This window comes from Oppia nitens, unplaced genomic scaffold (genome assembly GCF_028296485.1).
Source record: "Oppia nitens isolate AA-2021 unplaced genomic scaffold, nextdenovo-longstitch-racon4-pilon3 scaffold7_pilon_pilon_pilon, whole genome shotgun sequence".
In the NCBI taxonomy this organism is placed as follows: domain Eukaryota; kingdom Metazoa; phylum Arthropoda; class Arachnida; order Sarcoptiformes; family Oppiidae; genus Oppia; species Oppia nitens.
Genome location: NW_026533251.1, coordinates 2,475,203 through 2,494,189, shown reverse-complemented (window position 1 = coordinate 2,494,189; position 18,987 = coordinate 2,475,203). Strand labels below are relative to the sequence as shown.

At 26.1% G+C, this 18,987-nt stretch overlaps 4 protein-coding genes across 4 annotated transcripts; 3 read left to right on the top strand and 1 right to left on the bottom strand.

Moving 5' to 3' along the window:
- Positions 1-1,378: 1,378 nt before the first annotated feature.
- On the top strand, positions 1,379-6,736 carry LOC128963590 (allatostatin-A receptor-like). Its single transcript, XM_054310102.1, has 6 exons — positions 1,379-1,493; positions 1,569-1,866; positions 2,757-2,880; positions 2,963-3,189; positions 3,484-3,622; positions 6,413-6,736. The coding sequence occupies exons 1-6, from the start codon at positions 1,379-1,381 to the stop codon at positions 6,734-6,736; spliced, it is 1,227 nt and encodes a 408-aa protein (XP_054166077.1).
- Positions 6,737-7,576: 840 nt separating this feature from the next.
- On the top strand, positions 7,577-11,470 carry LOC128963776 (lysosomal alpha-mannosidase-like). Its single transcript, XM_054310303.1, has 5 exons — positions 7,577-8,367; positions 8,432-9,340; positions 9,421-9,893; positions 9,958-10,744; positions 10,800-11,470. Exons 1-5 carry the CDS (start codon positions 7,689-7,691, stop codon positions 11,240-11,242), a joined length of 3,291 nt encoding a protein of 1,096 aa, XP_054166278.1. The 5' UTR covers positions 7,577-7,688; the 3' UTR covers positions 11,243-11,470.
- A 298-nt stretch (positions 11,471-11,768) lies between these two features.
- LOC128963092 (transcription initiation factor TFIID subunit 13-like) lies at positions 11,769-12,507 on the top strand. Its single transcript, XM_054309562.1, has 2 exons — positions 11,769-11,814; positions 11,898-12,507. The coding sequence occupies exon 2, from the start codon at positions 11,918-11,920 to the stop codon at positions 12,341-12,343; it is 426 nt and encodes a 141-aa protein (XP_054165537.1). The 5' UTR covers positions 11,769-11,814; positions 11,898-11,917; the 3' UTR covers positions 12,344-12,507.
- A 727-nt stretch (positions 12,508-13,234) lies between these two features.
- On the bottom strand, positions 13,235-16,694 carry LOC128963807 (sodium/calcium exchanger 1-like). The gene is made up of 2 exons (XM_054310338.1): positions 15,207-16,694; positions 13,235-15,117 (listed from the first exon to the last, which is right to left on the bottom strand). Exons 1-2 carry the CDS (start codon positions 16,140-16,142, stop codon positions 13,315-13,317), a joined length of 2,739 nt encoding a protein of 912 aa, XP_054166313.1. The 5' UTR covers positions 16,143-16,694; the 3' UTR covers positions 13,235-13,314.
- Positions 16,695-18,987: the final 2,293 nt, after the last annotated feature.

Here is an 18,987-nt window from a genome sequence, read left to right as displayed (position 1 = left end):
ACATAACTTCCCATTTCATGACATTTTTGTGACATTTGGTTTACTGTAATGTTAACAAAATATTCACTATAAATGTCTATATATAAAAAAGTGAAACACATGCAATTTTTCTTAAACTAAAACAAAAAAATAACAATAAAAAATGTATCAAAATATTGATGTTTTTGACTTTATTATGTTAGCGATATGTCATACAATAAAGTCAACTAAAATAATGATGGGTTTTAAAGTTATGTATGTATTGAATATCAAACAAGTCGTTATTTTACTATATGTTAAAATACTATATTATTATTGATGACAATTGTAAAATATTTTCATTTATTTTTGTTGTAAAATATTGTTATTTAGTGTTAAGTTAAATAATTTATTGCATGTTAATTATATAAAACATATTTTAAGATAATATATTTGCGTTTTTCAAAAAAAAAATCAAAAAATAAAATAAATATGCCAATAGTTATTTGAATAAATTGTTGAAAAATGTTGTTATTTTATTTTGTCACAAAATAATGCACTTTAATGTGTGTATATATTGTCTATCTTATCTTTTTTTAATTTTTAAATGATAGTAAAGATAGAATATATTATAGATAGTATAGATAGGTAGTATAGTATATTTATTTTTATTAATAATGTTACTTGATAAACTACTAAATATCAATTTAAACACAACTTTAGAATAATTTTTAATAAATTTACTTTATTTTATTATGATAACTTTAAATAAAACTATAAAATTTATGTTTCTCATAAAATAAGGTTTAATTGTTTATAAAAGTTTAAGTAATATAAATATGTAATTATTTAATTTAAATAAATATTTTGTTAAATAATTCATACAAATTCAATTAAGTTATACATGAGTGACAAACATGTTGTAAATTCAAAGATATTGCCAACAAATGTGAGAATATGTTGAAACCTTATTTCAAATAAAAGCAAAATAAAGTAAATAAAGTTTATTAATATTAATGGTAACACAATTTAAATAATTACATTAATGAAAGCAAAGCAAATGTCTATATGAATCTCAATGTATTTAATTTATTTTACTATTTTTTGTTAACGTATTATTTTTTTGGCGACAATTTATGATAATAGTATTTTTATATATAAATAAATAAAATTTTGTTGATTTGTCAATTTTTTATATAATCAATCATGATTCAATTAATATTTGATTGAGATTTTAATTTTATTTTATAATTACAATTAAATATTCTTTTATAAAAATATATTACATATAATATATTATATTAACTACTAAATATAAATTATTTATTTTTATTGATTTAAAAATTAAAAGATTAATATTTAATTTTAGATTTCTTATATAAAGATTACTTTAAATTTAAAATAATCGACAAATCAAAAGATGTCTTACATTGAATATAATGAAAATACAACAGATATTGACACAAACATAAGTAATAACCGTATATTTATGCAAAATCCGTATGAAATACTGAACCCTTCGGCTATAAATCCAGGTTTGCTTTTGATTAAAAAATATTTGTTTAATAGTAAATACAAAATATTGATAATATATTTATTTTTGAATAAAGCATTTATACCGATAATCGTGACCCACGGCATCACATTTCTTATCGGAATTATCGGTAATATATTAGTTATCATTACGTGGTCTCTGAGAGGACGACTTCGGTCACCGACGGCTGTATTTTTGGTTAGCTTAGCCGTCGCTGACATGTTGTTACTATTAGTGTTCGTCCCGTTGGAAACATTGGAATATTTTGTCATTAGTTGGGATACGGGAGGAAATGTATGTAAAATGAGTTCATATGTGGAAATGCTTTCAGGAATGGCTACTGTTCTCAATTTGGTGGCCGTCAGTATTGAAAGGTATAATTTCATATATTTATTAATAAACTAAAAATTATTATAAAGAATATTCTAGAAAATTATTTGAACATCTAAAATATAATAAAACTAATAATGACTAGTTATTGTCAAAAAATTATATATTTAATTTAAAATAATTTAATTTATTATTTTTATAAATTTCTTATATAATAAATATGTAAAATAACAATTGTATGGTAAATATTAATAAAGCAATATTCATTATGAAAATATTCAAAATGCTATCAAATTAAAATTTTGAAATTTAAAACATACTTAGATATTATTAGTATTCAAAATTTATTTGTAAGTTAACATTACTTTATTAATTATTTATATAAATTATAACAAATATTGCAAACATAATTGTAAACCTATACAATACTAAATATTAAGTAAACCTATTTATCAGTTCATAGCTATTTAGTATATAAATTCTGTCATAAATATTATTATTGATATTTTATAAAATTATAATTGGAATTCTATTTAAAGCATGTTTTTTAAATTTAATCAATAAAAATAACTTACAATCAATGGATAATATTAAAAAAGCTTAACAAACTCATAAACAAAGTTAGAGAGTGTAATATAGTCCTACATGTACTGAATTATAAAGTATTTTAAAAATATTATTAAAAAATGGTTAAATGACAGCTTATTAAGCAAATATTTGTTATTATATGAATATTCAAAATCCAATAAACATGTAATTAGTTATACAGTAATATAAAAATTTATTAACATAAACATCATAAACATATTGTCTATATAATAACATTTAATATTCACCTGATTTGATCATTTAAATTATATTAAATGTAAATTTAATTTAGTAAATTTTTAGATAACCGCTGCTAATAAATTGAAAAATATTTTTATAAAAATAGATTTTTGGTGATAGTATACCCAATAAAAGCCCGTTCCTGGTGTACAATGAGCTCAACTCGAAAAGGTTTAGTGTGTGTCTGGAGTTTAGCATTACTGTTGGCTACACCTGTATTGTTGACTAAAGTTTGATATTTTGATTTGAAATTTTTACAATATATAAAATCTTTAAATTTAACAAAATTATTCAAAATTATTCAAAATATAGACCGTATATTCAATGACATATTATAACAATACAACACAATTGACAGCATATTATTGTTGGGACGCCGACGATGACCTGGCTTTCTATGTGGCCGTCTATCAGTTGCTCGTAATGTTTGTATTGCCGGCACTTTTTATGATTGTCTGCTATTTCTTAGTCATGCAAGAGCTGTGGATCAGTAATAAATCCATAAATACAATGACACACTCGGACTCATTCAAGCACAGGTACTTTCAAATTTCAATTTGTGTTACTTTTATATATATTACACTTAAATATAGTAACAAATTTTAATATTGAATTTTTGTCTGTTTAATCTTAAGACTATATATATAAATCATTTGTGATGTGTAGGCAATGTTTGTGATTTTAATATAAAACTAAATATTAAAGAAAATATGACCTAAAATTATTTTTTATTATTAATAATAATAAAAACACATTTCTTAATAATAATAATAATAATAATAAAAACATTTCTTAATAATAATAATAATAATAAAAACATTTCTTAATAATAGCACTTCTCGCGCCAATCAACGTACAGAATGTCTGTTGTGTTGGCCATCCCTTAGACATCACAAACAAAACATCGAAGAAACGACCAGTGCTTCCGCTATGCATTCAAACGCTGTGGACATTACAAGAGGTCGTAAACAGGTCTGTCTTTGTCATCAGTTAATACTTTTACTAAAAATTGCAAAAACAAACTATAAAAATATTATATTAAAGTAAATATTATATAAGCCATTAATAAAATAGCTTTTATGTAATTCAATTTCTTATAATACATGTATTGACACATATTCTACTATACTATATGTTAAATATACTTTTAAAATGAACAAACATTTTATTTGTCATCACTTTAACAATATTCCTATATATAGTAAAATGAAGTATTTTTCAGTCATACAAATTGTTTGATTGAATTTTGATATTTAACATACAGTACATTGCATTATATAGTAAATATATAATGTACTGTATATTAAATATCAGAATTAAATCAAAAATGTTTTATATTAACTAAAAAGTGGGTGTTTTGATGATATCATCAAAATATTAATTTTTTAGTCTATCTAAAATAAAATTAATTAAATCTTATAGATTTTTATGTATCACTTTGTTATTATTAAATAATTTAAAGAATATATACAGTATAAAGAATGATATTGTGATACTGAAGTAATTATATTTAAATTATACAAATTGTAATTAATAAATAATTATTATAATACTGTAAATTAACTTCTGTATAATTATATAATATAATATAAAAATATTATTTCATATAAATAAAGTTAAAATTAGTTTATAAATGTTTAGTTTTTAGTTTATTTAAATGTAATGTACTTTTGCAGAGTATTGAATGTACAGTATTACTGAATTATGTAGATATTACATATTAAAGTAAAGTAAGTTTAGATTAGTAAAAATAAATATAACGAAATAATTAGTAAATTAATTAAGTATTGATAAAATCTTATTAAATTTATTTAAATTTGTCGAAATAAATTATATCAATTTATAAATAAAATTCAAATAATATATACTTTTTTCTTATACAAAGTACTTTATTGTCTATACAGTTATGATTTGATTTTAATATAATACAATTTATATCCAACAGCATTTGTAAAGCTAAAACTATTATATTTTGTTAATAAATTTATTTATAGAGAATATCAATTCAACTAACAAACACTTGTAAATTTAATTGAATCTTTGAAAATATATGTATAGTAAAAAAATATGTAATACAATATTATGGGTCAATTCATGCTTAAAATATAACATACAATTTAATGTTCTTCAATTGTTAACAAGTATAGCTTATCTGTGATTTATTGGTAAATATAAAAAAATTTAATTTTATACAATTGAAAAATTTATAATAAATTATTTATAAATAAAGTAATATTTTAAGAAAACGTTAATAAAAAATAGATTTATAATATAGTTATATAATGAATTGATAGTAATATACAAAATATTGATTATACCATGTGTTGCATTGACAACAATCACTGATATAGTATATTATATTACTGTAATCAAAGCAATAAATTAGTTTCAATTCAACAATTGAATGCGTGAAATGATTTTTGATTGCAGAGTATATAATGTATACAGTATATGATATAAGCAAACACTATACTTATAAATGTATTTTATTTGAATTGTTTTCACTTAAATAACAAATATAGTTCAATGCGTTAAACATTTAATGTATTTGTTTTGTCCGATAAACTAATATTTAAGTGACATTTAGTACAAAATAATAAATAAATAATATAAAGAATTTTTATAGCATTTTATATATAATATGAACTTAGTTCGTACACATTATAATCTATATTATATTGAATAATATTTTTTAATAGTAATTTAAATCTATAGGTATACGTGCAATGAGTTTATGTGACTAATTATCTTATCTTAGATTATCGAAAACTTTATTATTTTTATGTTATATAACTATTGTATAATCTTAAAGTATWTGATAAAGTGACTAAATTATAGTCTATTTGAGTAATCATTTACACAATTACTAATTTTCAATTAGGTTTAAGTACTATACTTTTACCATAAAAGTAGAATTATAAGCATTAAACTAAATTTATATAATAATTAGAATTTTATTATTTAATTTATTAATAAATAAATAAAAACATTATATGTTTTCTAATTAAAATGAAAATATAGAAGATATAATTATTTAGGAAAATATATTGTTTATTGAAAAATTAGATTTCAATACAACAAATATTAATATTATATTTATTTTGAAATTTAAGACTTAATTAATTTATGTCTAGACTTTGTTAATTAGACTCTGGACTAACTGTCGAAGAAGCGACAAAACATTGTAKACATTATATTAATAGCGTTGGCAGAGACAACATGTTTCTATAATACAAAGTATATTAAACAGTATAATGCAATGTATAATACAATGTATAATACAATGAATAATACATGACCAATTTTGCATACAAATAAAATTTAGTTTCATTTAGTGTCAAAAGAATTGATATAAGAAAAGTAAACCATGTTTTATAATAAATATAGATCTAATATTAATTTTTCATTTAATTTCTATTTTAAATTACTTCATTATTATTATTTAAAAACAACGATTATTATAACAATAATGCATTTTATAGAAATTATATTTTTACTATATATTTTTAAATAATTTTTCAACATAATACTATATATATTAATTTTTAAATTGTATAATACTGTACAAGCAGTACATTGTATTATACTGTACTGTATTACTATATATAAAGTCAAAATTAAAAACTTTGTATTTTTCCAACCCTGATTAATACCTTTTTTATGTTAAATATTTAACATTTTTAAAACAATATTTATTAACTATTAATATAAGAAAAATAAAATTGAATTAATAAATTTGTTGTTTAATGTGTTTAAAAATAGGTGATAAAGATGTTGGTATTGATAGTGATGTTGTTTATGCTGTGTTGGGGCCCACGACTAGTCATCAATGTATTGATAAAGTTAGGTCTTCAGAGTTTCTCTCACTCGGCATATACGGCACGAATCGCTTGTTATCTCTTATCGTTTATTCATTCGGCTCTCAATCCCTTCGTCTACGGCCTGATGTCCAGTAATTTTCGTCAAATGATATGTCATTCGTGTAAAAAAAGCAATCGTTTTACAAATAATTCAGAAACATATCAATTAAATCGTGTCAATACATATACCACTAATTCAACTAAAATAGCTAACAGTTTTGTTTGAGTTGATCTCTAATTATAAGGAATTTTAAAAATGTTTTTTATATCATTATCTAAATGTTATCTAATTAATTAAATTTTAATTGATTTACTTATTTATTATTAATATTATAAATTGTAAAATTGTACATTTATAAAGTACAAAGTTTATACTTAAACAATAATTTTTAAGATAAAAAACGTTAATTTATATAATTAAATGTATTCTTATGTGTATTTATATTATTTACTTTTATTATATATCTATAAATAATCAAATTTATTATTTATTATACATGTACTGTATATRTTGACATTATAATTATATTGTATTTAATTTATATATTTTATAAAATGTTTATTTGACAAAGATGATTTAATTTAATTGTATATTTATTTTATTATAATAAAGTTTATTTTTTAATTTTTAAGTTTAATTTAAATAACTCTTGAATACTCTTAATGTAATAATAATAATAGACTAAAATTTATTATAAAATTTAGAAAATGTTAGACAGTTGGCATTTTTGCCAATATTGTATTATATGATTAAAAGTGCCAGGGTGGCATAATCTAATTTAAACTATTGTCGAAATTTGAAGAATCAAATATTTATAAATGTAAACTTAACATTTGTTTCAATGATAACAAATCACTACACAATAATAGTTTTAATGAACAAACWATTATTTATAGATACRGTGTTTGTAACTGATTATTACAAACTTATTATTATATTAAATAACTTTGATTTTACCTAGTGGTATTTTAGAAAAAATAATTTCTTAATCAATAAAAAATATGATAACATAAAACAAATAAATTTAACTTAAATTAAGTACTTTAATGATTAATAAAACATATTTAATTTTCGCAGGTTATTGAAGAAAAGGATATTAGATATTGTAAAACAAAATAATATAAATTAAGAGTTAACTAAAATTATTTGTTGATTCAAAACTAAGTCAATAACAAAAATGGTCAAAACGGCGATCGTTTCAATTGTTTTTATTTTATATATAATTTATGAAATATCTGCAGATTGTGGTTACGAGTCATGCATACAAAGCGATTCAAATAAGTTAAACATTCATATAATATCTCACAGTCACGATGATGTCGGTTGGCTTAAAACAGTTGACGGTTATTACGAGGAAGACGTACAGCACATCATCACAAATGTGGTCAAGTCGTTGGACAAGAATCCTCACCGACGTTTCACTCAAGTGGAGACCTACTATTTCAACCGATGGTGGTCCGAACAAAACCAACAAACCCGTGATTTGGTACATACTTTAGTGAGTTCGGGTCAGTTGGCATTTGCTAATGGAGGCTATACTGTCAATGATGAAGGATCGGCTCATTATAATGAGATTATTGACCAAATGACATATGGTTTGCAAATATTGGATAAATTGTTTGGCAAATGTGGCCGTCCTTTGATTTCATGGCAAATCGATCCTTTCGGCGCTTCCAAAGAAATGGCTTCACTTTACGCACAAATGGGTTTTGATGGACACGTATTCAATAGGAATGTCTTCCCAAAGGGTGAATTCATATGGAATGCCAGCCCTGACTTGGGATCAACTTCTGACATATTTACAACTGTTCTTCACAACCATTATAGCGCTCCCAATGGCTTTGATTTTGAAAATGGTATTAAATATTAATTGTGAAATCTTATTAAAGACTAGTATTGTTTTATTACTTGTAATTATAGGCAATGATATAACTTYAGTAAATAAGAAACAAAAAGCTGATTCAATTGTAGCGATTGCTAATCAATGGAACAAAGATTATGGTAATTCAAACCATGTATTGATCACATTTGGTGATGACTTTAAATACAATAACGCCGAGCATTACTTCGCAAATCTGGACAAACTTATAGATGCTGTCCATGAGTTTTATCCGAATGTCAATATATTTTACTCAACACCCATGTGTTACTTGAAAGCAGTCAACCAATTGAACCGTACATTTGAAAGCCGACAAAAAGATTATTTTCCTCTTTGGTCCGGTTTCTTCTCAAGTCGACCGTCACTCAAAAGACAGGAAAAATCAATAAACAGTTTATTACAAGTAAGCAAACAGTTGGATGCCATCACCAGAATCCCAGAAGTCGAGCCATTTCTGAATGAGGGTAGAAATGAAATTGGAGTTATGACACATCACGACGCCATCACTGGTACATCACCACAGTTTACAATCGATGATTACAATTCAAGACTTTTCAGTGCCAACGATGCTCTCAGAGAAGTTATCGATAGGACGTATCAACAGTTGTTACCAAAACAAGAGTCCATTAAAACAATTCCTAAACAAGTGATATGCGATAGACTTAATATAAGTCAATGTTCTGTATCAGAGACTGCAAATGAATTGACATTAATTGTCTACAATCCCATCGCAAGACCTGTCTCTCAATGGTTAAGACTTCCAATTAATTCAAATAATAGTTATGAAGTATATGACAGCAACGGTACCAAAATTAATGACATACATGTGGTTCCCATTTCGCAAAAAGTACAACAAATACCAGAGAGAACTACTTCTTCCAAATATGAGTTAGTTTTTCGCGCAAATCTCAATGCTATGGGATTTGTGACATATTTTGTTAAAAAATTGGGTAAATTATTAAATCTTAAAATATATTTTTTTTAAGATTTATAAATGAATATAATTTTATTGTTTAAAATCATTTTTTAGATAAATCATTAGAAAATTCAAATAATTCTCAATATTTACAAAATGCTGAAACAATTGAAATGAAAGGAAAGGGATTCAAACTAAACTTGGATTCTAAGAATGGAAATATTGAATCATTAAAACTAAATAATGGCAAAGAGTTACCATTGAAACAGTCGTTTAAGTTTTATAAATCAAATTCAGRCTCGAGTTATACTTTCTGCTCTGAAGGCGATGTTAATGATATCAACAGAGATAAGGTTCAGTTGGAGTCTGTATATAAAAATGGATATCTTCATGAAGTGACACAAGTCTGGAACAGTTGGGTCTCACAAACAATCCGCGTCTATGAAGATGAAGAATATGTCGAACTCGAGTGGATTGTCGGTCCCATACCTGTTGACGACAATATTGGTAAAGAAGTAATTACTAGATTTGAAACTAATCTCAATAATAACAAAGAATTTTTTACTGATGCTAATGGACGACAAAATGTAATTATAAAATATATATAATATTATTTATTATATATTTTTTAAATTAAAATTTTATTTTTAGATAAAAAGAGTACGAACTTCGGAACAAACAACTTGTGGAAAATATAAGAATAGTATTTCCAATAATTATTATCCCATTTATGAAAGGATTTTTATGAAAGACAACCAAAAAGATATTCAATTAACAGTTTTGACTGATAGAGCACAGGGAGGTTCCAGTGAAGATGACGGTCAGATTGAACTTATGGTTCACAGAAGACTTTTAACCGATACTCGAACCAGTATTAATGAGACAGGAGTTGATGGCAAAGGAATTATAGTCAGAGGAAAACATTATTTATTTTTTAGACCAATTAATGAATCCATAAAACTATATCGAGATTTGAGTCAAAGACTATTTATGGATCCGTTGTTAACATTTTCGCCACTTAAAGAATCACAAGAAAGTTATAAAAATAAATATAAGACAACATATTCCGGTCTAAACAATGAATTGCCGCCAAACGTCCATTTGTTGACTTTAGAGAAATGGTCACAAAATCAAATTCTGGTCCGTTTGGAGCACTTTTACCAAAAGGAAGACAACAATCAATTATCAAATGCCGTAGAGATTGACTTACAAAACCTATTTAAAGATATTCTTATCAAAGATGTTCAAGAAATGACTTTAAGTGCAAATCAATTGCTTTCAGAGTCAAAGCAAAAGAAATTAATCTGGAAATCAAAAACTTCGTCAAATGAAATTCAAAGTAATTTTTACAATAATATTATTGACATCAAAAAGATTGAATTGAATCCACAAGAGATCAGAACTTTCATCATAACTATTGACGATCACAGCCATAGAGGTATTATAATAATTCAAGTAATCATTAAAATTTAATAATATAATTATTTTATCAGTCAATTGTTCCCTACAATGGGTGCCCATATCTGGCAGTAAAATACCGAGTGATGCCATTGTTGGAGGTTTTGATATCGACTCTTCACAGCTATATATATGCCGACATAAACAAGAAAATGATATAATTCCGGGAAAAGCTAATGAAAAACTTGGATGTATTATCACTTTAGGAGGAAAGTCTTATCAGACAATGACTAATTATGAGGTGTTAGTGGGACATGACTTCAGTTGGGTGTCAAGACATGGCGCCGATGCTGTACCCGATCAGGCATTTATTGCCGGACACAACAGTCAATCAATTCCTGTTTATGTTGGAAAATGCCATTTATTTATAGGCAAAGTTCAAACACAAGTTATAGGCAAAGTTGATCATAAGTTTTATTATGGATGGGATGGTACAGAAAAATCGGACTGTCCTAATCATAAAGTTATGGTTTGCTAATATATAATATCATTTAAAATATGGTTTCAAATTAATTATTATACAGTACTTTATATTGTTTTATATTATCTAAATTTTTAATATGTTTTCTATCAATACTATGTAATGGTATCAGAAAATTGTGACTTAAATCTTGATAAATGGGATATATTTGGAAACTAAAGTCAATTTTTAAAATCTTAAATAAAAACTATTAAAAATTAATTATTTTTTAATAACATATTTATAATAAGCCATAAATTGTTAATAAAGTTATTAAAAATACCGAAAAAATATACTTTAAAGTATTAATAATCATTTTTGTATTAAAGTATTATAAGAAATAATTTGAAAATTTGTTTATAAGTGTTTATTTAATACATGTATTGAAATATATTATTAAGTTTTGATAAAATATGTTTAAATGTTTTGGTTGTTGTCTCGTATGTCTATAAATGTCATCAATAATGCCATCAATTAATTGATTGAATGTATTGTTGTTGTTGTTGTACATCATGTTGTTGTATGGCATGTATGGCATCAATCACTCCATCCAATGAGTTATACATTCAATACATATGTTTGACAACAGAGTAAGTGTACAGTCATTGCAAACAATGTAATCAAACGATGTTTTCATATAAATTATTGTCATTTTTATCGTTTAAAAACAAAGACAATAATAATCAGTAAGAGATGGCATCGCACACCTCATTGGTCTCATCGCCCGCCACTACAAGTGTTACCAACAATGAAGAGTCAACCGATGCGGACCAACACTGGACTCAAGACTCGGCCGGCGATGGCGAYAGTCTGGAGAAGAGGAAGCGTTTGTTTGGCAAAGAGTTACGGTGTATGATGTATGGCTTCGGTGATGACCACAATCCGTTCACCGAATCTGTCGATATGTTAGAAGATCTGGTCATACAATTTATCGGCGATATATCGCTTAAGGCTCAAGACGTCGGACGCAACGGAAAAATATCGGTCGAAGACGTCTTACATTGTATGAAACGCGATGAACGCAAATACGCCAGAGTTAGGGATCTATTGTCGATGAATGAAGAGCTGAAAAAAGCCAGAAAAGCTTTCGATGAAATCAAATATGTCTCCAATGCCTAAACACAACACTTCACTATTCATTACCAAATGACTGGTCAAACATTGTATGTCTTCATTGTGATCACTGTTTGCCTTATAATTGATTGCAATTAACTAAATAAGTGATAATTTAAAATCATTTTTTTTAGTTTATTATGATATATACCATAGATTTATATTAATTAACTCATTAATTGTTTGCAACCAAAGGTTATTTATTTTAATATTCAATGGTTGAGGAAATAGTAAATTAAAAAGTGAGAAATAAAACTATTTTATACTTTTGAAAATTAATTATTTATAAATTCATTTGTTTAGTTTAATTATAATTAAATTGATATTATCAATGAAAATATTTACAACTTATTGGAAAGTTTATTCATTTATATAATTATGATTACAATAATTATTAATATAATACAAATCATTTAATCTCATGAGGAACTCTGATTTATCAAAAGTTGATAAATAATTATTTAATATAAATTATATAATGCTATAATAGTAATAACATAATTGCTAATATTTATGATTAAAATGGTATTTTTAGTCAATGAACAGTGAATTGAGTTATAAAAATAATGTAAATTAAAAATATGATTAATTAATAATACGGTGTTGTAAGTTATCATAATAAACCAATGTACCCTTAATATTTAATATTTAATATTTAAGCTTTAGTATTTAGTAAAATATATATCAAATAATTAACTAGACATAATCGTAAAATAACATTAGAAAATAATTATATTAACTAATATACAGTATATATCAAAAATAGACATACGTAACCCAGTACACTTAGCAAATTTAAATATCCTTTAAATACTGTTAATATAAATACTGGTTAATATTATGCATAATTATAATTTTTAACAATATATTAATTATTTTATATTTCAAAATACCTGTAATGTGTAAAACACAAGTTAACCAACCAAAAGCCCTTTAGACACCTTTTAAATACTAAAATATATTTTATATACAAGTGTTTAGATTTTGATATAATGATAGACCTCAAGACTGGAAATAATGATATAGAAGAGCCAAAGAGATACAAACAGTATAGTTGTCGGCAATTTGTAAATCATAGGACCGCCTAATTCGCCGCCAACTACTTTGGATCGTCGAGCCAATAGAGTTGCGGCACAAACCAAAGCCGATAAACAGAATATAGTCACCGAAAATGACAGATTTCCCGGATCTACTGCAAAACCTCCTGGAGTTCCTACAACAGCGTGATATACAGCAGCTATAGTCCAGGCGACTCCTATACCCAAAAATACATTAACCGCATTACTTCCGGTCACATTTCCAATGGACGAATCGGCATATTTGTCATTAAGAGCCGCTATTTTGGAAGCAAATGTATCGGGAACTGATGTGCCCAATGCTACTAATGAAATAGCAGTTACCGAATCTTTTAATCCGATAGTACAACCAAATTGTGAGGCCAAGTCATTAATAAGGGCTGTAAGTAAACCGATAACTATAATGGACACTATAAAACACGCCCAACCATTCCAGAGATAAGGTGGCGGAACACAAGCGAACAAGATTTTCCAAAACAGTGTCAAATAGTGGACAATATAAGATAGGATCGATTTCTTCTTGACAACTATAACATCACCTTCATCTTCGGGTTCTTTGGAAGCGGTGAGTGACGGCACTCTCACAGCTTCATAGAACTGTCCTTCCCATGAGGCAGAACTGATTGCTGTCACTGCTTTCTTTTGACGCATCAACTTATCTACCGTTGCTTTAAAGTCCCGACTTTCCCTTATTCTAACGGTGCATTTGACGAGCTCTCCTAAACGTGGGGCTCCCTTATCATCGGTAATATTCTTGTTTGAGTCGACCCGATATGGCTGACCTATTTCCACATAAAAAGCTACATTTTTCTCGTAACTGTCAGTATTATTAATATTAAGGATAATCTCTTTATGTGTCTCATTATTTGCAAATTCAATCTTCGTGTCCATCATTCTAAAGTCAATATTAGGTTTAGCAGTCCCGGCAATTGTCTTGAATGGAAGTGCTATGTGACCACGAGCTCCGACAAAACGGGAAACTTTCAAGCGGTAATCTCCAACAGATTCAGGTACTTGAATAATATTATTAGTAAAAGAGAAGACACCGCTGTGGTCGTCATCAAGAATTGTCACTTTTGCCTCAGAGTCTGATATTAAAATGTTTGGTCGAATATCACTTTCAGAAACTGGTGTTAAATAACGACCCGCAGAAAGTCGGACATAAAAATTTTCGTCTTCTTCATAGATATCGTCGTTAATAATTTTAACAGATATCTGTTTGTGTTGCTCTCCCGGACCAAAAGATAACGTTCCACTAATAGCCTCATAATCAGAGCCACTCTTAGCAGTTCCATCTTCAGTGGTGTAATCAATTAAAATAGTTGACTCGAGACCACCCGAACGACTAATAGTTAACTGAAAAGTTCCGATATTTTCTAAAACTGTATACTCTTTAGGGTTAAAAAATATTTTAATGCTATTGTCATCCTTATTATCATCCGGTCCATCAAAGTCTTCGTTGATTGACTTGAGGATGTGATCCTTTACCAATTCAGTCACATTTCCCATTAGTCTTCGCGCCGCTTGAATGCGATAATAAGCTTTACTTTTAGGCTGTAGTTTATCCAACTCTTTTCGGGCCAATTCTTCTAATTCTTCAGTGGATGCGTTAGGATTTTTTTGTTTAATATCTCGCAAAACGCTTACAATTTCTTCTCTATGATCTTCAATATTTTGCAAATCTTCATCATTGGCATCAATATACTGTTAAAAACAAAACATATAATTACCATAATAAACAAAATCACTATATATTTGATAATCATTGATAGTTTACTAATAATAAGACATACCTTAAAGTCTCCATCAATTTCCACATCGTTTACCTTAACTTTAATACCGTTTGTTTCAACAGAATTTAATTCGACATTTTCACCGTCGCTGACGTCTGAGTGTTGATAAATTTCTTTGCGTCCTCTCTTCATACGATATCTTTTGTCTAAATACTTATATATAAGTAATCGTTTGTCAGCGATGTATGCAATGAGAACTGTAATCGGAAAGAATAAGAATGTGAGGAATGCTTCCCATATTTCGATGATTCCATACGAAGACCAGATCAAGATATACAACAGCCATATGTAGGCAAACACAGAGAAAGTCATTGTTATGCAGAAGACACGCAAAAACTTGATCTTTTTGGCCTCTTTTGGTACAACCCATACACAGATGGCTATTATAACAAACATATTGAAAGCGGCCGAACCCACTATAGTTCCGGGACCTAAATCGCCGGCCCGAAAGTTGTTGCCGCAAATCTCGATCACCGAAAGTAGTATTTCGGGCGCTGAAGAACCCAAAGCCATGAGTGTTAGGTTAGACACCGTTTCGTTCCAAATGCGAACCGATATTATCTCTTTATCGCCGTTCGGTTTGCGGACAATCACATCCTGTTCTTGAGATGTGATCTGCTCTATGGCTGCCATAAAACGATCGGCTATTATGGCGACGCCAACAAAGATGTAAATAAGTGCCAACAAGTAGACAATGCCGTGAAATATAATAAGTCCAGTGCTATCATAATGTGGCCAAAACGGTATGATTACGCCGTCCACACAAACGTGATAATCACCAGTTGATGACAAATCTATCAAATAATCGCTTATATTTGATGATATATTAGTACTTTGTGTGGCCAACTGCTGAAGACCCGGTGTGTCGTCTCCATARACAGTGCTCTTCAACAAAGTGTCAAACGTTTCATTCAAAATACTATCGTTTAATGACATTGTCTTTAGTGGATGTGATGGCAAACAAACCAATAAATAAACACAAATATGACAAATGAAAAGTTAAGTACTGTTCGGACAATAACCGGATGCGATGACAGATGTCTTCAAGTGGTATAAATGTGTTTATCTTTATAACCACTCATTTGAGTCCAATTATGTTATTTGTGATCATTGAGTAAGTGGTCGATCACTCTATGAGTGACACTTGACTTCAGCAATGGTTTTCATGTGAAAGTCATGTATAAGTTTGACAACAACTTGAATGCAATGTAAGGGCGAGTCTGTAGTTGTCGTCAACACTACAYGTGCTTTACATCACTCACAACAACACAATAGCCGTAATCAACAATACATTTATAGAAATCACTGCTTAGTTATGTTGAATACGCTATTATTGTCTTAACTATTAATATAAGACATTTTATTTGATAAAAACARTTAATTATTGATTGAATAATAGGTCGATAATAGCTTTTAAAAATAGTTGTCTAATAAATGATGAGTTTTACAAATGTTGACAATTATTGCTGTCATTTACGGTCATCACAATGCATAACATATACTATTTATATAATGATAAAAACATTTAATTAAATTAGTGTTGGGATTATTGAATAACACAGAATCGGAATATAATTTATATATACTGTATATGAGAGGAAAGGGAGAAAAGGGAAAGTTAGAGACAGAGTTTGGCAAAGCATTCATTACTTTTGGCTTTTTATTAATTTATGATTACTTGAAACTATCACTCATTTAATATGCGGTTTATTGTTTCAACACTGAATTATATAATATGAAAGCAATTTTGCAAAAACCTAAAAATATAGCACAACTTTACAGCTTTTGTGTGTAGATCTCATAATATAAATAAATTAACAGCAAATTGTGCGACAGTATTGACAACTACTGTATATTGAATATAATTAAATGTTTATAAAAATAAATAAATATATAATAAAACAGTAGTTATATTATTGACAAAATGTTGCCTTTAAAACACTAATAATATTTTGCTGAATAAACAAATAATTAATTATATATACACTATATTACTATACAGTATTGTATAAGTGTTTCCAAATGTATTGTATAGTTAGTTACAAATGCTATCTCTGAGAGCTATAAACAAATAGAGAAATAATTATATATTTTATATAACTTTTGAAATTTTCAAAGTTTTTCTGAGTCCGTGACATAAATTATCACTAAATCTACAGTAAATTTACTATMATTTATATTATAKCAAAATATTATTATTTTTATAACTTAATTGAATGACCAACAGTTTTAATTAAATTGTTGTTTATTAAGTTAATAATATCAACAAATAATAATAAAATAATAAGTTTATCACAAATTTAACTAAAAATAATAAATTAATGTAAACTACTTGAAAAACAATGATAAGAGCATTCAATTTATTATACAGTATTTGACGACTTTATCGCTGAACTTAAGACTTAGTATTTTATAAATTGTTTAGATTTACGTCTTAAATGACTTATTTCACATTTACATCAATTAGTTTTGAAAATTATCCAAAAATAATATTATTTTTATATCAATTATTCATAAACATTTAAAGTAATTTGTTGTTATATTAATAAAAATTTAAATCTTATATAAATAGATTTTAGATTATACAAAATWTAAATAATTTTATAAATTAGTAAAATTATTAATAAACAAATTTAAACAAATAAAAACTATTAATAMTATTATTATCATAAACATAGTATTTTATTAATGAAATCAATTATACTTACATAATAAGCTTAGTTGTATCTACTAATTACAAGCTAATGTTGAAAAAAAACAAAAACTAACATTTGGCAAAACACCTGTTATGGTATTATAACAATATTTAGTGCAATGAAACTACAGTATAAATTATCTTTCGTTTTATAAATTATAATAAACACTAAATAAGTTGATATTTCACGAACCGGTTTGTAATGAAACTCATAATAAATACATTGTTAGCTTAGATAATACATTGTATGTTTGAAAAAAGTGTTTTATGGCCTTCCAGTCCTRTTATTAATAGGGATGACATTGATTCCGGTGCTTATAGTGATTGTCATAAATAGATTGCTTGGGATTATTGTTATTGTTATTATTATTATTATTATTATTATATTAATATTTCTCAATCCAACACTTACTAAAACAAGACATTTATAGCAATATAAGTAATTTAAAAAATAAAATTATTACAACTATTAAATTATATTGAATACTATAACTTAGATGACAGCAAAATAAAAACTTTAAGGAAGTACTTGAACCACACAAATGTTATATTTCTAAACACACCCATTACTGATGTAGTGATGAGTTTGAACTTAATTGTTATGATAAATGTTATGTTTGTTTAAACTTTAACTCAATTATATAATGATTTTATTGTTTAAATATCTGTCATTTATATAATTGTTATAAGATTTTTGTCTAAATATAAATAATACTTGAAGTCAATGATAAAACAGTAAAATGAGAGAACTATTTATACGATTAGATGATATGAAATAAATAAATTTAGTGGCATTTATGTTTGTAATGCCCGCATTATACAGGTATTAAATAATTATTATGTAAATTATATTAATTAGTTTATCTATTTTGTTCAATAAATGACAAATATAATTTTATAAAATCAAATAACCATTAAGAATTAATTAGTTTCTATTTTTAAATATACATTATATAACTATAATATAAAGTAATAAATGATATAGATAATTTACATTACTTTCAATATTACTATAGACTATATTATTAATAACTACTTTAATGTGGCAATATATTACAGTTAATAATCAATTATTGACGTCTAATT